The following is a 24,031-nucleotide window of genomic DNA, read 5'->3' as shown; positions in this document are numbered from 1 at the left end:
GGAAAAAATATTAAATTTGGTTTTATGGGAGGAATTTTTTTGTCCTACTGTAAAATTCCTGAAGGATTACATATTCATGTTTTTCATGTAATCCACTCTGCTCTCTACTTTGGTTGCTAATTCAGTCAAAAATCTTCTCTTACACCAAAATAGAACATGACTCGGTTGCTCAAGGAATCGATTAATTATGCATGTTCCATTTGATCTATTCATTGTACATATATATTATGCCATGATTAACTTAATAGAGTTGGAGAAAAATTTCCAGGTCAAGGGGAAACTTTACTCCTAAAACTAAGAAACCTTAAACAAATATATTTAATATAGGAGGGGAAGAAAAGAATTCATTGCTTTGTATAGATAGATTTTCAGTGAATTAAAACATTTATAGTTAATGAATTATAGATTGATCAAAAATATTGCACACCCCTCCCTCCACTCATATAAGCACTATTACAAATGTAATAAATGTTATAAATAATGACTGGAGAACTAGGTGGCTTAATTCAATAAGACAAGGTAGATTGCATTTGGAAACCCTTATGGATTTAGTTTTATTTAAATGAATTACAATTTTCAGAAAGTAAATATTAGAAGGCTGAAGAACTAATAGGAGTATCTTTTTTCCTCCTTACAGACGAGTAATTTTAAGTTGCATTTTTTACACTGTACATCCTGAAGTTGTTTTACTAGCTCCTCTCAAGAATGTAGTAGAAATGTTGGGGATTAATGAGCTCTCCTTTTAGGAAATCAATTTGCTTTGTTTAGGTTCCAATTGTTGCAGTCACTGCTACTGCAAGTTCTTCAATCCGAGAAGACATTGTGCGTTGCTTAAAACTGAAGAATCCTCAAATTACATGTACTGGCTTTGATCGACCAAACTTGTACTTAGAAGTTGGACGAAAAACAGGAAGTATTCTTCAGGATCTGAAGCACTTTCTTGTTAAAACTACAAGGTGAGTGTCATGGTTAGGGACACGTGTCAACTTGGCCAAATTGTGGTACCTGTTTATCTGATTGGGCAAGCGCTGGCCTGTTTGTTGCAATGAGGACATTTCATAGGATTAGGTCATGATCACGTCAGCTGCATCCACAGCTGATTCCATTTGTAATCAGCCAAAGGGGAGTGTCTTCTACAATTAGTGATGCTAAATCTAATCATGGGAAGCCTTTTAAGGAGGACTCAGGAGACAGGTTCCATTCCTGCTTTGGCTGGTGAGCCTCTCCTGTGGAGTACATCCAGGCCATCCATCGGAGTCGACCGCTTCGCAGCCTGCCCTGTGGATTTTGGACTCTGCGTTCCTGCAGTCACATGAGACACTTATATAAATTTTATATTTGCAAGTGTTTCCTGTTGATTCTGTTTCTCTAGAGAACCCTAACTAATGCAATGAGGATTTAATGGTTGATGAATTTTGGTTCTTTAAAAAAAAAATGTTATTTTATTTTAGTTTAACTTTTTGCTATTTCCTTCTATTGTATATTTAGCATACTTCAAATTCTCCCCAGCTTTGGTGCAAGTCAAGTGAGATGTTACATGATCAGTTCACTGTCTGTGGAAGGAGTCCATTTTTTTGAGAGCAGAAACTAATCCTCCTGATATTTTTATATTCTGTGCTTTTGCTTGAACATGTCATACACTTTTAGTAATTGAAACAATAATAAAAAAATGTTATTTCTACTTAGTTCATTAATTACATGGCTAATGAGTATTAGGGAATTTTTGAAAAGTCATTTTATTAATAATAAAGTTTTTGAGCCTGTGTCATTTGCCAAGGACTCTCCTAGGCACTTTTTGTAATTGAGCTTGTTTAATCCTTGTAACCGTTCAGCAAGCAATGCATTTTTATTTCACTGAAGTACAAACTTGTCACTACTACTTTTTTCTATTTGTTTTGTTTATAGGCTTTTTATATGTATGCTAAGAAACTTCCCTTGCTCAGTGAAAAGCTTGTGCTTTTCATTTGTTGTGAAATTTGTTTTAATGTCTGAATGCATTGAAATAATGTTTCTCCTACCAGTATGAGCACAAAACAAATCCAGGTAAATTGAGTTTAAAGACCATTGCTAGTAGTTTTCTCTTACAGAAAAGGATAATAAGAAGAGAAGACCCTAGGTTGAGGAAATTCTATAGTCTTCCTTAAGAACCTTAAGGAGGACTTAAATGACAGATGTGCCACAGGCTTAATTGTCCTGTATGCAGAGTCATAGGATGCAATAGCTGTATTATGAGTATTCTGCCCGGTTTGATGGTCTTTCTATAGTATTTGTTGTGCTTTACTTCCCTTCCATCCTAAAAAGAGAAAATTTTCTCTTGAGAATGATTTATTTGTCTCCACTATCATATCATGACCTGCTCTCCTAATCTTTGAACTTTTTCAGTCTATATTATTCTCAGTCTCTGTAACACTTTCCCCTGAATTATCAGCCTCTCTTTTTTGAAACTATGTTCACCTTTTTCTTTCTTGGGTTTTTTTTTTTTTTTGGCTCTTCCAAATTTGCAGCAACATATAATGTTTTTGTCTTTTAAAGCACAAAGTTCATATAGAGTAAATGGTTTTCAAAATGGAGTCAGTGCTTCAGTTTACTTAGACTTTTGATCTTTTTAAAAGCAGTATTTATTATAAACTAGCTTTTTTTAAAAACAAATTTATTGCAATATATCACACTCCATACAGTTATTCCAAAGGGTACAATTAGTGGCTTGCTGTGTAATCACAGAATTGTGCATTCATTACCACATTCAATTTTAGAGCATTGTCATTACTCCAGAAAGAAAAACCCCATCCCCTTACACCCTTCCTATTGTTGAACTTAGCATTGGTGAGGTATCCTTGTTACAGTTGGTGAAAGAATATTAAAACATTACTGTTAACTATAGAATATAGTTTGCATTAGGTGTATTTTTTCCCTTATACCACTCTTTTATTAACACTTTGTAATAGTGACATACATTTGTTATAGTTCATGAAGAAACATTCTTGTATTTTTACTATTAACCACAGTCATAGTATGCAACAGAGTTCACTATGATATACAGTCCCATGTTTTATCCTCTAGCTTTCCCTCTAGTGATATATATTTCCCTAAACTTCCCCTCTCAGCCGCATTCACATACAATTCAGGACTGTTAATTATATTCACAAGAGTGTGCTGCCTGCACCTCATCTGTTTCTAAAAGTTTATAATCAACCTAATTTGAAATTGTGTACAAATTAAACATCAGCTCCTGGGTATTACTCGGTTTCTCTAGAGAAACAGAACCAATAGGAGATATCTGTGAATATGAGATTTATAAAAGTATCTTTGGGCTACAAGAGCCCAAAATCTGTAGGGCAGACTTTGAGCTGGCAGCTTCAAAGAAGGTCCTCAACAAACTCCCTAGGAGAGGCTGGCTGGCTGAAGCAGAGAGATTCTCTCTTCTGAATTCTCTTTAAAAGCCTTTGGATGATTAGATTAAGTACCACTCACTGCAGAAGACACTCCACTTAGCTGACTGCAGATGTAATCAGACATGGAGGCAACCAACTTGCTCATGATTTAAGTCCACGAAATGTCCTCACAGGAACAGATAGGCTAGTGTTTGCTTGACCAGACAACTGGGCCGAGATGACACATGAACCTAACCATCACAGCTCTGCAATCTCTACCCTTATTCTATATCCTGATAACCTAAATTCTAGATTCAAATTTCTGAATTTCCTTATTATACTTAGTTCATATTAGTGAGACTGTATAATATTTGTCCTTTTGTGTCTGGCTTATTTCACTCAACATCATTATGTTCATCCATGCTGTTGCATGCATCAGGAATTCATTCCTTCTTATAGCTGCATAACATTCCATCATATGTATATCAAACAGTTTGTTTATCCACAATACATTGGACTGTTTCCTTCATGTGGCAATCTTGAATAACACTGCTATGAATATTGGTGTGCAAGTGTCTGTATCTCTGCTTTCAGTTCTTCTGGGCATATACCTAGTAATGGCATTGCCAGATCATAGGGCAGTTCTATACTTAGCTTCCTGAGGAACTGTGAAACTGCATTCCAACGTGACTGTACCATTCTACATTCCCACTAGCAGTGAATGAGTATTCCTGTTTCTCCATATCCTCTCCAGCATTGTAGTTTTCTGTGTGTGTGTGTGTGTGTGTGTGTGTTTTAGGTAATGGCCTTTATAAAAGTAGGTATAAAATGGTATTTCATTCTAGTTTTGATTTGCATTTCCCTAATAGCTAGTGATTTTAAGCATCTTTTTTGTTTTTTTTTGGTATGCTGTATGGTGGGGGTCACATTTGTTGAGCATCTTTTTATGTGCTTTTTAGCTGTTTGTATTTTCTGTTTGGAAAAATGACCGTTCAAGTCTTTTGCCCCTTTTTAAATTGGGTTGTCAGTCTTTTTATTGCTGAGTTGCAGAATTTCTTCATATATATATATATACTGGATATTAAACCCTTATCGGATATCTGGTTTCCAGATATTTTCTCTCATTGAGTAGTTTGCCTTGCATTCCTGGTATAAACCCCACTTGGTTATGGTGTATAATTCTTTTAATGTGTCATTGGATTCGAGCTGCTAGTATTTTGTTGAGAATTTTCATATATGTTCATAAGAAAGATTGGTCTGTAGCTTTCCTTTCTTATAGTGCCTTTATCTGGTTTTGGTGTTAGAATGATTTTAGTTCATAAAATGAATTAGGTAACATTCCTTTTTCCCTCAGATTTTATTCTCATTTTAAATCTTCCAAGGGCTATGGTAACAGGGATCCATGGGAACTCAGAATGCTCTGTATAGGTCCTAATCATTTAAAGTTAAACAAAATGTTTCCCACATTTAAAATAGTCAGTATAGCATTTTTGTATTAAGTATAAAGGAACGTATTTATGTAAATAAGTATATTAAGGAATTAGATGAATGTGAAAATTATCATTTATACTTTTAAATAAAACAGCACAGGTTTCTACAATAGACCTAACAGATGTCGTTTTGTATAACATTTGTAGTGTCATGATTAATAGTAAATACTTCTAAGTATAAAATCAGCCTTTGAATATCATAAGAAAACTGTGACTTTTTTTAGTAAACAGACCTCAAAACTGAACTTTATAATCACAAGAGAGAATAAGAATAATATACAAAATTTTTTCCCAAACATCTATGTAAATAATCATGTAACTCTCTTAATTAGAACTACAGACTAATTATTAATCTAGTTCTTTGCATTCCCCAAAGATAGCTTATACATTTTTATCAAGGTTACTGCTATAGCAAACAGAGAACTTGTTTCTGGCTTTAACTTTAATTAAAGCTGAATTTTGGGGTTAAAATGATTTATTTCTGTATTGATTTTCTATAAAGCTTTAGATTTATATGCAGTTGGATATGTCATTGTTTTTCTGCCATGATTTCTACTTATGTCTTCTACTTAAAAAGTAGAAAGGAAAAATTAAATAAGATAAAACACACACTGGTCTGAACCCTTTAATATATGTTTGTTCATTTGTTCTTCTTTTTCTTTAGTTCTGCCTGGGGATTTGAAGGTCCAACTATCATCTATTGTCCTTCCAGAAAGATGACAGAACAGGTTACAGCTGAGCTTCAGAAACTGAAGTTAGTCTGTGGAACATACCATGCAGGCATGAGTATTAAATCAAGGAGAGAGATTCATCACCGGTTCATGAGAGATGAAATTCAGGTGTGAGAACTGACCATCATTCTCTCTGCTTCATAGTGGATATTTATTTGAGAGATATTTCTCAAATATTTATTTACCAAATATTTATTGAATGCCTTCTATGTATTGGGACTTAAGGTAGTGCTTCTGATCATGGAAGGAAATCTCAGTGTGATGTGGGAGATAGGTGTGTGAACCAAAAATTAAAAGCTAGTCTTAATAGTAGCCTGTGTGTAGTGCTTAGGGAATGCTAGCCCTGAAATTAAAGAGATTGAAATTAAAGCCCAATGAATAGTTTTAAATCAAGAGCTTCATGATGTCATTACCATATCAATACTCTTTCATAGATTACTCAGTGGAATAGCCCTCCTCTCATGTTAGACATGCACTTCATCCCTGGCATTTTCTGATTGACTAGGTCAGAACAAACAGATTGACTGTCTGTTCAGTCCATGCAATCATATATAATTGCTTATCACTCAAGCAAATATTGCTTAACAACTGATCTCTTAAGCATGACTCAAAATTCACTACACATAGTCATACTGTAATGTATACCTGCCTGAAAGCATCTACTCTCTTGCTTCTCCTTCCATCTAAAGATAGGAACAGCTATAAATAAGAACAGCCTAGATTAGAGATTTAATCCAAACTCTTGGATGCTTATATTTTTATTCTATTAACTCAGTAGTATGAAAATTATCAGATAAAATTTAATTCTAGCTGCTGCTATTGAATATTGACAAATGATGTCCAAACTTATTGACAATGATTCCTTTCATCTTTATATATTCGTAATTATCCCTTTAGATTGAAGTATTCTCTGAAGACATGAGAGAGTACAAACTTTATCCATATAATGTGGTGAGAGCCTTTATTGATGTGCCTTCTTTTCCTGCAAGTACACAAAATCATTTAAAATTTTAGTGCTTTCTTGTATGGCTTTATGGATCTCACAGTGACCACTGATTATACCTAATTTCTAAAAGAGTATTATGTATCTACTACTGTATTTTTCCTTTCTATGGCAGGATGTCACACATTTTCATTCATGCTATGAAAATTAATAAATTAAATTGATTATGTCATCCTAGGCTGACATCAGGTATTCTGTTTATCTGGAAACTGGCCCAGTGTATTCTGGTTTTGCAGTTATAAATAATTTGAAAGCTGCATATTTGCTTTGAAGGGTCCCAAATGCAAACATTGTAGGTTTCCATCATCTTAATGAAATACATTTCACCATCTGTGTTGAGAAATTTGATGCTCTTGAAATTGATTACTTGCCATTGAATATTGAATACCTACTGAATGCGTAAATGTACAGAATTCTCAATGTTTACTCTCCTGCCTTTTTACAGTTGATTTATACTTAGTGTGAACCTAAAAGGGTAGTTAGCTTCCTTAGCTCTTAATGTCTTGGTTTGAGAGATGCTTGGAATCTTAGTATTTTCTATTTTATAATTTTAGAAGTAAATTTCTTACTATTATTCATAACCAATATCAACAACATTTGGATATAGATTTGCATTTTTAGTCTATGACCATTCTCACTTTTTTTGAAAAATTTTAAAAGGTAAAATGCACATAACTTAAAATTAACCATTTTAAAAGTGAACAATTCAGCGGCACTTAATATATTCATTATGTTGTACAACCATTGCCTCTGTCTATTTACAAAATAAACAGGCCCCAAAAGGAAACGGCATTCTCATTCAGAGTCTCTCCCCATTCCTGCTGTCCTCGGACCTGGCAACTACTAATTCTGCTTTCTGTCTCTAAGAATTTGCCTGTTCTAAATATTTCATATAATTGGACTCATACAGTGTGACCTTTTTTGTCTGGCTTTTTTCACATAGCGTGTTTTCAAGGGCCATACATGTTGTAGCATTGTTAGTACTTCATTTGTTTTTATGACTGAACAATATTCCATTGTGTATATATAACACTTTTTTTTATCCATTCATCAGTTAATGGACAGCTGGGTTGTTTTCTACTTTTAGCTATTGTGAATAGTGCTTCTATGAACATTCATGTGCAGGTTTTTGTTTGAGCACCTGTCTTCAGTTCTTTTGGGTCATACCCAGTACTCAGATTGCTGGGCCATATGGTAATTCTATGTTTAACTTTTTCAGATACCAGCAAACTCATTTATTCTTACTTTTAACCCTAATTTAATTTTTATGTCCTTTTATATTTTATTTGCCTTTTCAAGATGACTTAAATTCCTTTACTTCTGGAATGGAATTGTAAATAAATTAATTGATAAAAGACCATTATTTACAACTGAGAGTTTATAAGAATATTTTCAGAATCATGTCTGTAGAATAGGCTGATCTTATCTAAAAACAGTATCATATGATCAAAATTGAAGTTATTGTTTTATGTCTTATTCATTCTTAAATATAGCATAATTGGCTAGTCTTATTCGCTCAGCTTTTTCTTAAGAGTATACCCATCCTGCATTTATTTTTCTCAAGCTTTCTTTTATTTCTTTAGCATTTTCTATTTTCTTTCTTTCTCTCTTTACTCTTGGTTGATCTTACAACATATCTGTTTTTAATGATACTTTCATTTTATCAGATATATATGTATATAATTGAAAGAAATAAATAGCTCTACAATGCTTTCAATAAAAGCATCAGCCCTTCACTTCTTCTCCATGTCTATTCCTTACTACTAACTCTTTCATCTCATTCTTTTTGTGTATATTGCTATGGCTTGCAATAATTTGCTTATACTACTACTGCCTGATTTTTATTTTTATTTGACTATTTATCAGTTTTAGGCATTGTTCTAGTTTGCGAGCTGCTGGAATACAATATGCCAGAAACAATGGCTTTTAAAAAGAGGAATTTATTAAGTTGCAAGTTTACAGTTCTAAGGCCATGAAAATGTCCAAATTAAAGCAAGGCTAAAGAAATTTCCCATCTAAGGTTTCTAGGGAAAGATACCTTGGTTCAAGACGGCTGATGATGTTCAGGGTTTCTTTTTCAGCTGGGAAGGCACATGGTAAACATTGTGATATCTGCTAGCTTTTTTTCCAGGCTTCTTGTTTCATGAATGTTTTTCATGTGGGAATGTTTTTTTCCTTCTACATCTCCAAAGGTCTCTGGCTGTGTGGGCTCTGTAGCTCTTTCCAAAATGGTTCCCTTTTAAAGGGCTCCAGTAAGCAAACCCTACCTTGAATGGGTGGAGACACATCTCCATGGAAAACATCTAATCTAAAGTTACCACCCGCATTTTGGGTGGTCACATCTCCATAGATAAACATAATGCTCACACCAAGCAATATTGAATGAGGATTAAAGGACGTGGCTTTTCTTGGGTACACCTCAGATTCAAACCGGCACAGGCATTATACATTGACTTCTCACAATGGAAGAAGAGTCAACTCTTTCACCTTTCCTGCCCTCCCCATCACTCTACACATTTATATTGAGAGAAAGGAAGTTTAGAATGCATGTATATATATAACCTATATATATATATAGGTTAGATCAGTATACAGAGTTTATATAATTATGACTAAATTAAAAAAAATATCTGAACTATGTAGGATAACTTTTCTTGTACATCTTTTTGTATTCTCTATAGTTAATACTTTAAAAAGTTGCTTAAAATTTTCTCTGTATTTATCACTAATACTTCCTTAAATTTTCCCCAAATGTGTTAAATTCATGTCAGTATCTTCATGAATATTAGATATTTTATCAGTTTTTTTAAGGGGGTTTTATTGAGATATATACCATATGGTTTTAACCTCTTAAAGTGGAAGAGATAAATTCATATCTCATTCTACCATATTTATTTAGTGAGAAACTTCCTTAGAATAATGCTAGAAAATGTTGTACAATCATATCAGGACATTTAAACTTCATAATAATACAAAGTTTCATTTAAGTTAATAAGTATTTTTAAGGGCTTCTTTTGTGCCTGGTATGCATAGATGTTTAGAGAAACCACTTTATTACTTTTTATATGGAGTGAGCAGAAATCCCATTTTATGCTCATCAATTCTTAATATATATATATTGGTCAGATAACCTTTTACTCTGTAAGTGATTGGTTGAAATTATCAAGTTCACTTTTATGCCAGGGACTTTCATTTACGATTAAAGTATTCTTATCAAAGGGTATAAATGTAAAGTTTTATTTCTTCTGAATATCTTTGTCAAGCTATGTTGTTATTTTTTCTCAGTGTGTCATAGCTACTGTAGCTTTTGGAATGGGCATTAATAAATCTGACATTCGCAAAGTCATTCATTATGGTGCTCCCAAGGAAATGGAATCATATTACCAGGAGATTGGAAGAGCTGGCCGTGATGGGCTTCAAAGTTCTTGTCATGTACTCTGGGCTCCAGCAGATATTAACTTAAATAGGTAAAAATATTATTGCTTTCACCCTTGCAGATCTTCTTTCTTCTTATTTGAGGGAACATCCAAATTTAAATTAAATTGTAAAAGTGCATTTAAAACCAAAATAAAACAAAGGACATCTAAGAGAAACATTTGTGATAACTGTATTGCCACACAGGGGAGCTGACTTGTTTGTTCTCAGCCATACCCTATTTAGTGTGAGGAATTAACTAAATCAGGATTCAACTTGGGCATGTAAATTGAGCCTATGGAATTCCTTCCTAGCATTGTGTATTAACAGTCTGTTTAATTACTCCTCATATCTTCTCAATCTGTGATGTCTTCTGCCATAGTCATTACTGTTCAGATACCTTTGATTTTGTTGGTTCTGTTTCCCAGGTTACAATGGTTATTATTCCAGAACATTTCTACCAATCCTTATTTAGCTGTTGGTCTTCAGCATTTGGTTCCTTGATTAGAAATAATCATGTTGCATTGTACTAATGGACTGATTATGAAAAAAATATATATTCTGTATTTAAATATGGAAAAACCATTCTCCTTCAATATTAAACAAGTGTTCTTTTGGTATTTACATTCTGTGGGATTTATGTTGGAAAGAAAAACTTCATGTTGCAAAATTTGGGGGACAGAGTTTACCACTGATTCCCCTTATTTACAGGGGAAAAAAAACTTAATGTGGAAACTGATGGGTTGGCCAAGATAAGGTATTTGCAAAATACACATCTAAGTCACTGAATAAATTAAGCTCTTGAATGGACATAGTAACTCATTTTGTTGAAATGTTAATTTTTGTTTGAGTTCATTTTAACAATGTTTTTCTGAGTCCATTATGCTCCAAGCAGTATGTATGTATTGGGGTGCAATGGTGAATAAAAACATATCCAGCACCTTCTTCATAGAACTTGCAGCATGGTGGAATGGCAGATCTTAAGGAAAGAATCATGTGACTATTGGTATATGGGTTTCATTTTGCTGTTCTCTTTTTGTGTTTGAAAACTTCAGTAACCAAAAGTTTTAAAAAAGGATCAAACAAATATGTATAAAACTCCAAATGTGTTAAAGTGTTGTGAAAGAAAGTTGCATTGAGTGGTGAAAGTATATAATGACAGCATGGTGGGATCTACCAAATTAAACGGTTCAGGTAAGGTTTTCTTGAGGAAGTAATGATTGTGCTGAGATCTAAAAGAAGAAGAGAAATTAATTAGGAAATAATAGTTTGCTCTAAATTTTATGTTTTTCCTTCTAGTAGTGGTCAGTAGTTTTTGATTCTTAACATAGAGACAGTAAGACTACCCTATTCTTGTAGAGAGCATTTCTCATTTGCTTTTGACACCATCTATGTCAAACTTTTTATAAACTAATTTAAAAGAATTGAGAGAGGACATAGCTCTGCATATGTTAATTTAGGATTATATCAAGCATATTGGTTCTAGCCACCTCATTTTATTTGTGCATTATGCTGAAAAGTGCTGAACACTTTAGTAGCCTGTTGTGGCTTTGCAGGTACACCCATAGTTACAGTTCCTGATTTTCTAGACCTCAAAAGAAAACTCTAATAGGTAGAAGCAGTGATGAGTAATCACATAGTAGTGTCAAGAAATACATACTCCACACATTTAGTAAAGACAGGTTGTTCATTGTATTGATCCTAAGGGAAATAAAATGTAGGTTTAATCACAATTTTAAAAATTGAGGAAGGATTGAGGACGGATTCTGTATCAGCAGTGGCGTTGCTGATTCTCAACTGAAAAGTTCACTATACTTCATAAATATTTTAGAGACTATCCTTTCCTTGAATTCTATGACTGAGGGAAGAAATTTGTCTAGTGATCATATAGACATATATCTTATATTTCTGATTGCAGAAGTCAAACCATGGGCCAATGCCTATATATTTTTTTATCACATGATTGTATATTCATCATCATGAGCATTTCTTAGAACATTTGCATCAATTCAGAAAAAGAAATAAGAAGAAAACAAAAAAATTCATACATACCATACCCCATACCCCTCCCTTTCATGGATCAGTAGCATTTCAGTCTACAAAATTTATTTTAACATTTGTTCCCCCTATTATTTATTTTTAATCTGTTTGTTTTGCACATCTGTCCATAAGGTAGATAAAAGAAGCATCAGACACAAGATTTCACAATCACACAGTCTCATTGCGAAAGCTATATCATTATACAATCATTTTCAAGAAACATGTCTACTGGAACACAGCTCAGCCTGTATTTTTTTTAAACTTTTTTTTTATTGTATAATATAATGCATACACAGGAAATGAAGAGAAAAAGCAATAGTTTTCAAAGCACTCTTCAAGAAGTAGTTACAGGACAAATCCCGGAGTTTGTCATGGGATATGATATTATCATGTCACATTTTTCCTTCTAGCTGCTCCAGAACAGTGGAGGCTAGAAGGAAAATTTTTTATCATCACAATCAACTTTCTTAATCTTTTTCATGAAAAATAACATATACAAAAAAAAATCAATAAATTTAAAAGCACAGCACAGCAATTAGTTGTAGAACAGATTTCACAATGCCTGTATTCTGTATTATTTTAACCAGAAAAATTACCCCAATAAAGGAAAAGAGTATTTTTTTTTTTTTTTAGCCTGTGGGCTAGGAAGAATATTAGATGCTTATCCTAGGAACTAGAGTCAGCAATTGGAAGGGACTTTTTGGAAAATTCCATGGAAAGGCATAGTGGTTGATGGTGTCAGTTGACAGGAATGTTGTGGAGTACAGGTCTTCTGTGCATTTAAGCTTTCCAGATAAAGTATGATTCCCATTTGTGTCATCCTTCAGAATTGTGCAGAGATATTTCTGTCAGTCAGAAGGTTGGATAGTCAAAAGATTAGTGACTGAGGTTCATTTTGATGACGATCAGTATTGTTACTCAAGTATTTTAGGTCATTCATTGTTTCCTTTTGAATTATATGAAAGCTGTTCTGTACAGAATTATATTTATTTTTGGAATGATGTGCAAAGCCTTTTGGGAAATTGTTGTCATCTGATTTCCAATATTCATGGACTTTCTTCATAGAAAACTAAAAATTACTGACAATTATAGCATCATTGACCTTAAAAGAAAGTCTTCAATATTATTTATCAGTATTAAATAAATTATTATAGAAAAATATCAGCTATAAATGAGGAAGGAACTTAATTCTGATATTTAACTGGTGTCTCAAAAATTGTGTATCTCTGCGTGGATCTGTCAGTGTTTCCCAGTGAGTCCTTAATAAAAGTCTGCAAAGACATGGTTTCAGATGCTGAAAAGTCTTCTGTAAAGCTAATAGAAAATAAAGATTCATATCCGGGTCATGATCCTCTTCAGTATCCCTTATATAGATTCTTTTAGTTTTTCATAAAAAATGAATTAAAATGAAGAATAAGTTTTTAAGGGGAAAAAGTAAAATTCATATGTTAGCAAATGGCTTGCCAGGAATCAGAAAGCATGTGGCATATAAATGAGAATGAAAATCTTTAGAGTTTATAATACTTTTTCAAAGACAGCTAAAGAAAGAATTGATGCTTGGACATGGGTAGAATTCTTTCAAAAGTAATTTTCATAAAACTTAAAAAATATATTAGCTTCTTTTGGGGGCATTGACTGGAAGGGGACATAAGGGAACTTTCTGGAGTGATGAAAATATTCATTATCTTGATACAGGTATGGGTTATATAAGTTATGCAAAATAAAATTTAAGTAACAAAATCACTAATACAATTTTGCATATTCCTAATTTTTCATTGACAGGCACCTCCTTAGTGAGATACGCAGTGAGAAGTTTCGATTATACAAATTAAAAATGATGGCAAAGATGGAAAAATATCTTCATTCCCGTCGTTGTAGGCGACAGTATGTATTACTTGTTTTATAGCAGTTAATAACATTGGTTTGTGGATATTGCTGCTTTATGAAAAAAGTTTTGCTAAATAGTTAGACATATTTGGTGTTAGTGTTACATATATCCTGGATTTTTAAGGCAACTTGCTTTGTGCCTAAGTAAAGTGAAGCCAGATAACAAGATCCCAGGTGAATCAATTAATGAAGATTTCACCTCATTTTCAGCAATGAATTTAACATATACATTTTTGTCTTTTTGTTTAATTTTCATTTAAGAATCATCTTGTCTCATTTTGAAGACAAACAACTACGAAAGGCCTCCTTAGGTATTATGGGAACTGAAAAATGCTGTGATAACTGCAGGTTCAGGTAAAAATTCTTTTTTATGGACGGATAATTCTTCATTGTTTATCTTCCCTTTCAGGTACATTTAATTGAATTTTTGTTGAATGAAATGTTTTCTAATTTTTTTTAAACAGTGAATTTATTTATCTGAAATACAAAGTGTATGATCTTACTATTGTTTTATTTTATTTTAAATAAAATAAAATAAATATTGTTTTAAATAAAACAGTAAAATGGTCAATCTAAATCCAAACATATCAGTAGATAACAATAAATGTGAATGGTCTAAAGTACACCAAATAAAAGAGATTGTCAGAAAGGATTTAAAAACATGACCCAACTTTATGCTGTCCACAAGAAACCTACTCCATGTATAAGAATATGGTAGGTTAAAAGTAGAAGGATAAAAATACATCTATCATATAGACACTAATGAAAAGAAAGCTAGAGCTGCTTTTTAAATATCAGACCACATAGAGTTCAGAGCAAATAAAAATACTAGAGATTAAGAAATACTTTACACAATGATAAAAGGGCAATTTCATCAAGAAAACTTGGCACTTCTAAATGTGTATACACTAAATGTTATGGTTGGTGACTTAAACACTTTTCTCTCAGAGCTCTATAGAGCTATAGACAGATAATCGGTATGGAGACAGAAGACCTGAAAAAGCATGTTCTAGTTTGCTAGCTGCTGGAATGCAATATACCAGAAATGGAATGGCTTTTAAAAAGGGGAATTTAATAAGTTGTTAGTTTACAGTTCATAGGCCAAGAAAATGTCCCAATTAAAGCAAGTCTATAGAAATGTCCAATCAAGGGCATCCAGGGAAAGATACCTTGGGTCAAGAAGGCCAGTAAAGTTCAGGGTTTCTCTCTCAAGTGAGAAGGCACATGGTAAAAACAGTCACACTTTCTCTCAGCTGGAAGGGCACATGGCAAACATGGCATCATCTGCTAGCTTTCTCTCCTGGCTTCCTGTTTTATGAAGCTCCCTGGCAGACGTTTTCCTTCTTCATTGCCAAAGCGCTTGCTAGTGGACTCTCTGCTTTGTGGTGCTGCAGCATTCTCTGCTCTCTCTGAATCTCTTTCATTCTCCAAAATGTTTCCTCTTTTATAGGACTCCAGAAACTAATCAAGACCCACCCAAATGGGTGGAGATGTACCACCACTTAACCCAGCCCAGCAACCACTCTTGATTAAATCACATCTCCAGGGAGATGATCTAATTACAGTTTCAAGCATACAGTGCTGAATAGGGATTAGAAGAAACGCTGCCTTTACAAAATGGGATTAGGATTAAAACACAGCTTTTCTGGGGTACATACATTATTTCAGACCAGCATGAAGCACTATCAATTAACTGGGTCTAATTTAATTTTTTTTTTGCATGACCGGGTACCAGAAATAGAACCTGGGTCTCTCTGGCAGGACAGGTGGAAACTCTACCTACTGAGCTACCGTGGCCTGCCCTGGGTCTAATTGACATTTATAGAGCATTCCACTCAGTGACAACAGAACATGTTCTTTTAATATGCATATAAAACATTCACCAAAATAGACCATATTCTGGGTCAATTTAAAAAGTTGAATTCATACAACATTTCTTTTCTTAGTAAAATGGAGTTAGACTAGCTAGAAATAAGTTGCAGAAAGATAACAGGAAAATCTCTAAATACTTGTGAATTAAAAACAGTTCTAAACAGTCCATGAGTCAAAGAGAAATTCTCAAGGAAAATCAAAATATTTTGAACTGAATGAAAATGAAAATACAGTATATCAAAGTGTATGGAAGACAACTAAACCAATACAGAGGGAAATTTATAGCATTAGATGCTTCTATTACAAAAGAATATGTGGTTGGCAAAGGTTAAGGAAAGGGAAGGATATGTTACAAGGAAATAGAACAAGGGAGTATCTTGGAGTAATGGATTTTTTGTCTGTTCTGATTATGGTTGCAGTTATATGAATATCTATGTTTGTGTTAAAAGTCATAGAACTTTAACATGCATAAACATACTAACTTAATGTTATTTTAAAAATAAAAACCAAAGATCTACATAGTTGGGTTAACTATATACCTAGGTGGAGTAGCTGTATTAATATAGGATAAAAGAAACATTATTAGGAATGAAAATGTTTTCCTTCATCAAGAAGAAGGAGCTCATGGATTAGAAAACTCAGTATCATTAAGATGTCAATTAAACCCAAAGCAATTTAAGATTCCACACAAGCCCAATCAAAATACTAATAGCAGCCTTCAAAAAAATGGAAAAGTTATGCTCACCTGCCATGCCACAGGACCCGGGTTCGAATCCCAGTGCCTGCCCATGTGAAAAAAAAAAAGGGAAAAGCTAATCATCACATTCAGATGAAAGGGCAAGTGACCCTGAATAGCCAAAAACATGTTGAAAAAGAACAAAGCTGGAAGATTTACCCTTACCAATTTCAAATCTCATTACAGAACTACAGTAATCAACAGTGTGATACTGGCATAGGATAGAATTGTGAGAGCACAGAAATAAACCCACACTTTTATGGCCTATTGATTTTTGACAAGGGAGTCAAACCCTCTCAATGAGAATAAAACAGTCTCTTTGACAAATGGTTCTGGGTAAACTGTATATCTGTATACAAAAGAATGAAAGTAGACCCCTACCTCACATCATATACAAAAAATTAACTCAAAATGGGTCAACAACCTGAATATAAGGGCTAAATTTATAAAACTTTTAGAGAAAACTTTAGGGAAATATCTGCAGGCCCTCACATTAAGCAGTGGATTCTTAGATTTTACACCAGTTATACAAGAAACAAATACAAGATTGATAAACTGGACTTAAATTAGAAACTTTTGTTTATCTAAGGACATCATCAAGAAAGTGTAAGAACAAGCAAGAGAATGGGAGAAAATAATTGGAAACCATATATCTGGAAAGGGTTGAATATCCAAAGTATGTTGGATAGCTCAACAACAAAAAGACAAAAAAAGAACAGTTAGGGGCAAAAGACTTAAATAGACATTTCTCCAAAGACGATATGTGGCCAATAACCACATGAAAAGATGCTCAATATCTTAGATATTAGGGTAAGGTAAATTAAAACCACAATGAGATGCTATCAACATTCATTAGAAGGGCTACTATTAAGAAAATAAAGAGAAAATTTTAAGTGCTGGTAAAGATGTTGAGAAATAAGAATGCTTGTATATTGGTGGGAATGTAAAATGGTACAGCTGTTAGAAATGATTTGGTGGTTACTCAAAAAGGTAAGCATAGAGATTCAGGCAGATACTTGTATACCCATGTTTATGGCATTGTTATTCACAGTAGTCAAAAGGCAGAAACAGCCCAAAGGTACATCAGCAGATGAATGGATAAACAAAATGTGGTATATACATACAATGGAATATTACTCGGCCTGGAAAAGGAGTAAAGTCCTTATACATGCCACTACATGGATGAATTTTGGAGACATCATATTGAGTGAAACAAGTCAGACAAAGGGACAGATATTGTGTGATTCTGTTTTATGAAATAGCTAGAGTATGCAAACCCAGAGACAGAAAGTAAAGTACAGGTTATGTGGGAGGAAGAATAAGCTCATATATTATGAGTACAGGGCTTTTGTTTGAGGTGTTAGGAAAGTTTTGGTAATGAGTGGTGGTGAGAGTAGCACAACATTGTGAATGGAACTAATCCCACTCAATGAATGGTATATTTGGAAGTGATTGAGAAGGGAAAGTTTATGTTTTATATTGGTTTCTACAATTAAAAAAAAAAAGGGAAAAACTAAAGAGACTGTGTTAATTAAATGCAATGCTTGATCCTGAACTGGACCTAATAGTGGAGGTGAGAAGACCGAAAGAACGTTTTGGGAACATATGAAAAAATTTGGGATATTGAGTGAAAGCTTTATATCAATTTTGAAGTTCTTGAGCTTGATAACTATACTTAAGGTGGTTATATAAATATTCTTAAGAATTTTACATAGAAGTATTATGGGTTCAGGGAGCATGTATGCAACCTAGTGTCAGATGTTCTGAAAATTGATAGATGGATTGATAGATAGATGTATAGATAAAATCATATAGCAAATGTGGCAAAATGTTAAAATTGTGGTTCTAGATATCTGAGGATAGATGTATTAGAGTTATTTTTATGCCTGTCCTGTATATTGAAATTATTTCAAAATAAAAAGTTTTAGGAAAATTAAAAAGACAATTAGGATAGTTTATGCATCTTTGAAAAAGCACTCTCTCTATATAAAACACAAATTGACAGAACAAGTGGAAGAAATCAACAAATTCACCATCAAAATGAGAGAGTTTGATGTAATCTTTAGTTATTGGTAGGTTAAGTCATCAAAGAATTTGTGAGCTACAGCAAATTTGGTCAACGTAGTACCATATTTATTGGATTCATGGTTGTGTAAAACCCTGTACCAAGCAATTAGAGCATAGTCTCAGTTTTATTGTATGACCCACATAGAAGATATTTGTATAGAACAGTAGGCTGATGCTAGAGCTCCGCGAACTGTCCAGAACCCTAAGATATAAAGTGATGAATACATTACTTCAGCGTACTTATATCCTATTTGCAGCACATTGATAGCACTGAATTGGAGGCTACATTTCTCAAGAATACATAGAATCTTTATAAAGTCTGTGTACTGGAGTAAGGTTTGATACTCTATGACCAGCAGGCCAAATTTTGCCCACAGCCTGTTTTTGTAAATGAAATTTTCTTAGAATACAGCCATGCCCTTCTTTTAAAATGTAATATCTATGGCTGACGTTCACAGAGTTGAGTTGAGTAGTTGTGACAGAGAGTATATGGCCCACTAAAATGAAAATTTTACTATCTAACCCTTCACAGAAAATATTTGCTGACCCCTAAAACTAGATCATTTAAACATGTCACAAAAAGTTTCAGCAAATTCGTATCAAGCATCACATTTTCTAACAAGAATGCAATTGAATTAGAAGTGAAAGTATAGACAAAAAAATCATCATGCATTTGGAAATTAAAAATAACAATTGTAAAGAGCTCAAATAGAATTAAAAATTTTTTTAGATAATTATAAAATTATATAAATCAAAACCGTTAAGATGTGACGAAGTAATACTTTGTGGGTATTTGATAGCTATAAATACTCCTGTTAGAAAAGAGTAGTCATGAGTTCAGCATCCTACAAAAGAAGCTAGAATAGGGGAATTAGTGTTAAACATATTTTTTTCCAAACACATTATTTTGTTTCAAATATTGAATACATTCTTATTGCTATTTAAATGAATAAATAAAGATATTTATTATGGAGAAACAATTGAATTATGTAGTTGAACTGTATTTGTTCATTTTCTCTAAGGAGTTCTTTTCTCAACCTACTTAAAGACTTCTCATTTTATTAATGATATTTTCAAATCTACTTGAAGGGTTGTTTAGAAATTTAACTTCTAAAAGGGCTTAGATGAAAGATTTTTAATCTTTGTGGAATATTTTACAGTCATTAGAGTTTAAAATAACAATTTGTTGTACAGATTTTTCTTTATGTTAAAAAATTTGTTTTGCTATAAACCTTTGTTTATAGCAAATCTAACAGAGAAACCCAATATTTATATAATACATCAAGTGAAACTGTTGTAGCTGTAATCACGCAATCTGCTTGCTTGATTGTCTTCCTTTTCTTTTTCTGTGGTGAAACTTGGCTTCTCAGCATTAGGATTGAGAATCATCAATATAACTTATTTGTGATGCTATATTATAGTTAATTTTTCATATTTTAGATACTTCACAAGTGTTTGACAGCTACAAATGCAAATTTTAAACTTCTGAAGCGGTTGGCAAGTCTGAGATAAAGTTTAGTTGGCTAGCTTTTGTCCTGAGTCCTTTTATTTCTCAAGTTACATGCCTTGGCTAAGCTTTCTAAATATAATTTCTCATTTAGGTTGGGTCATTGCTTTTCCACTGATGACTCAGATGATGTATTACAAGACTTTGGTCCACAGGCATTCCAGCTGTTAACTGCTGTGGACGCCTTGGGAGAAAAATTTGGAGTTGGGGTTCCAATTTTATTTCTCCTAGGATCGGTAAGTATATCTCTGAATCACCTTCACAGTTTTTCTTTTATTCCTATTAGAATTTTCTTCAGAGATTGACTCCATTATGATTGTAGCTTTGGCTTTCTGTGTTATTAGAAACTCAAGTTCCATTTAAGCACTGCATTCATTACTTTTTTAATAAAACCTGTGTGTGTCACATGTACTGCTGTTTTCATGTCCCAAGCTGATATACCTCAGTCTGGAAGCACTGTATTAGTTTATTACATTACAGTTGTGTGAATCCCTAGACTGGTCTTTCTCAGAGTAATTAAGAAAAGTTAACTTTCATTGTGTCAAGGGACAGGTGGAACAAAACTGTATCTTTTTTCCCTTGGAAAGTTTTCTTTGAGCAAAACTTTAATTTCAGTCATTCTTTTCTTTTAATGTCAAAGTTCAGTAACAGTATGTTTCTCTTTCTTTTATTCGGTTTTGTATCAGAATTATTTAAAATTCTAAGGAAGTTTTTTGCTTTACCAATGAATAGTTAATTCAACTAATTTTTTCTTTTAGTGAGTTTTTTCTGTAGCTCTTTTGTTAATACGATTTTATTCCTGATTTAGAAAAGCAAAGCTAAGTGTGAAATTTTTAAAAAGTCTACATTGATATTAGTTGAATAGATCAACAGTGGGAGATAGCAGAATACTTTGCAAATGTGTATGTTTATCAAATATATTAAAATGTAGAGATTAAAAATCTCATTTTCTATGTAGAGTTTTTAATCATTTAGATAAGCATTTATTGGTTAAATCCTGAAATGCTTCATATAGATACTATTTTCTGAGATTTTATTTTGGTTAAAAAGGTACATATTAAATCAGTGTGTTCTGTAATATTTTAAAAGAAATATATAGAAATACTTATGTTAACTTTTCAGGCATTGATGTTTGAGCTTGTGAATGGAGTTTAAAATTTTTTTAAATCACAAATTTTATTAGAAATTAAATAGTAGAAGTGTTGCCAAGCAATGTTATTTTACTTGCCATAAGTGATACTGTATTTTTGTACAAAAAGAATTTAAGTTGCAAGGGACAGATTAAAGTATAATTGAGAGCTATGAAAAATTTCTGTTTCTGTTACCTTAAAATCTTTTGATCCCAGTTGAATGCATAATTTATAAAAATTATCCTTGTTTTAATTTGTATAATCCAGCCATATCCAGTATCACAAATAACCATAAGTGGGCTCCTAGACTAACTTGAACTGGTCACAGGAGGGATCAAATTTCACCTATTATTTGGAAACCAAGTCAGACCGCCTATACTGACAGTCTCTTCTGGGAGTCCTTAAATTAAGAAGTTTATCCTTTGTGAAATTTTATACCACCCTTGCTAGATAAAAGTTTAAAACTTTTTAAAGAGGGCCACTTAAATTCACAGACACTAACTGCAGTGAAAATAAGGCACGTTTCTCTCCTATCCACTTTCCCCACATTTCAGTGATCTTGCTGTCTACTGGGATATTGTTTAAAAATTATAACTCTAATCCCTTTGAGAATTTAATAAATATTCCACCTTAACTAATTATAGGAAAAGTGTATGTCCATGTAGAAAATTTTGATCTATAAGATGATAAGGGTCTTAACTGGAAACTATTGAAATTTATCTAAAGATATATTTAAGTTATATAACAATTATAATTTCAGCAGCACATGATTCTCCTCTATTTATTTACTTCAGTTTTCTAAATAGAATAAACAATTTTGCCACCTATGCCAGGACCTCAATATTTTGCTATACTTACAGAAATCTTTAAACACCCTCATGTGAATAAATAGTAAGATATGCAATGATTTTAATTTTATGGATTGGAAAACAGAAACATAAGCTTTAATTTGCATAATGAGAAGATTAAGGGAAACCTCTTCTCTGTTCACGTTATCAAAGTGCTACCAAAACATTCTATTGCTCCAGAATTAGATAACCTGATTTGTGAAAAATAGTTTGACTCCAGACTGCCAGGTAACTTTAATCATCCTTCATAATTATCAGACTATCTAACAGGAGGCTTGTCCATTTAATTTCTAGATAAGCTCTCTTTAATCTGATTGAAATAATATTCCTGAATATAGTAATTATCACTTTATTTGTTTTATTTTGCATGTAGAATAACAGCTCAGGAAATGACTTTTCTCAAGTCCTGAAGTGATAGTCATGAGCTTCTTTGGCTTGAGGAACTGGGAGAGATTTTAAAAAAAATTTAGTTAAAATGTGTAGTAGAAACTATGAACATATTTCATACCTTAAGAACATAGGGATTTAAAACTTCTTTAAGTTAGAGTTTATGACAATTCCACTAGTTATTGAGCATCTCTTTTGTGTAAAGCACTAATCTGTGTTTTTTGGGAATCCAAAATTGATTTAGATGTAAATTTATCCTATAGTATGGCAGGTATTACTTGGGAAAAAATAAGTATAATGTAGCAAAGACAGAGATAAGGGACATATGAATAGATATAAAGTATTACTGAATTTCCTAAAAGAGATTATTTGTTAATAACTGGGGAAATTAGCAAAGTCCTTGTGAAGTTATTACTGGAGATTTCTGTCTTGGAAGAATATAGTAGATTTTGGTGAAATACAGTAGATTTTGGCATTCAGAGATGAAATGAGGGAAGAAGGTTAGAAGGGAATGTGACATTTCTAGTAGGAAGAATTGCCACAAAAAGCAATTGAGATTTTTTTAAAGGATTTAATTTAACAGAAGTGAAATTATTTTTTTCTCTATCAGATACTGTGCAAAGATTTTGCTTTTTTCAGAAACTGAAATTTTGGATCCTGTGCTGTGGATAGTAAATATTTAGCTTTTTTTATTCTAACTTTATCTGTTAGGTATTATATCGGGTAGGTGTGCATTCATTCCTTCATGTCCTTAGTTCACATCCTTTCCGTGTTCAGAATACATATACCCCATACTAACATTCCCCCAAATCTTAACCCATTTGAGCATCAACTCTAAGTCCAAAATCTCATCTAAATTCACAAATTCTCAAAAATGCACAAATCTTATCATCTAAATCAGGTGTGGGTGAGAATCTGGGTATGATCCCTCCTGGAACAAAATTCCTCTCCATCTGTGGACTTGTGAAACTAGAAAACAAGCTTCTGCCTTCAAAATACAGTGGTGGCACAGGTATAGGATAGACATTCTCATTCCAAAAGGAAGGAATAAAGGGGTCACTGATCCCAAGCAAGTAAAAAACCCAATAGGACAAATTCCATTAGTTTTCAAGACCTGAGAATAATCCTTTGTGGTTCAGTGATCTCTGCATTGAGCCATCTGTGGCTGTAGTGATGAGATTGGCCTTTGCCCTTTAGGTCCATGGTAGTGGCAGTGGCTCTGCCCTGTCTGGCCTCTGCCTCTGCATCTGTACCTTTGCCCTTAGATTCATTCTTTCTTCATTTCATCCTGTCTCTATTCCTTCAATCCAAGCTGGTAGTGTTTCTCCTGGCGTAACATCTTCAAAAACCTTGTCCGTCTCCTATGCGATTTCATGGGGTCAACACCATCAGATAAGAATGTTCTCCACAGATCCTTCCTGGGTAACCCCATCTCTGTTTCTGGCTTCTGCTGAAATGGTTCAGTAGATACATGAGTCATACACCTAATCTCTTCAGCAAGAGGTTGTCCAGCCCATCCTTGATGTTCTTTCCAGTGCATGTTTTCTC

General features: G+C 33.2%; 1 protein-coding gene across 9 annotated transcripts in view; it reads left to right on the top strand.

Moving 5' to 3' along the window:
* Window positions 1–24,031, top strand: part of WRN (WRN RecQ like helicase) — a 163,303-nt gene that overhangs the window by 106,548 nt on the left and 32,724 nt on the right. For all 9 annotated transcript variants that reach the window (XM_077144687.1, XM_077144691.1, XM_077144689.1 and 6 more), the window contains 6 exons: window positions 769–956; window positions 5,526–5,700; window positions 9,881–10,062; window positions 13,832–13,933; window positions 14,198–14,290; window positions 20,213–20,354. In XM_077144687.1, the coding sequence (XP_077000802.1) occupies window positions 769–956; window positions 5,526–5,700; window positions 9,881–10,062; window positions 13,832–13,933; window positions 14,198–14,290; window positions 20,213–20,354 (882 nt within the window). The remainder of the gene's footprint in view (window positions 1–768; window positions 957–5,525; window positions 5,701–9,880; window positions 10,063–13,831; window positions 13,934–14,197; window positions 14,291–20,212; window positions 20,355–24,031) is intronic.

Source organism: Tamandua tetradactyla, chromosome 26, assembly GCF_023851605.1.
Source record: "Tamandua tetradactyla isolate mTamTet1 chromosome 26, mTamTet1.pri, whole genome shotgun sequence".
NCBI classification, from domain to species: domain Eukaryota; kingdom Metazoa; phylum Chordata; class Mammalia; order Pilosa; family Myrmecophagidae; genus Tamandua; species Tamandua tetradactyla.
Note: the sequence above shows the minus strand (reverse complement) of the source record. Positions and strands in the feature narration are given on the sequence as shown.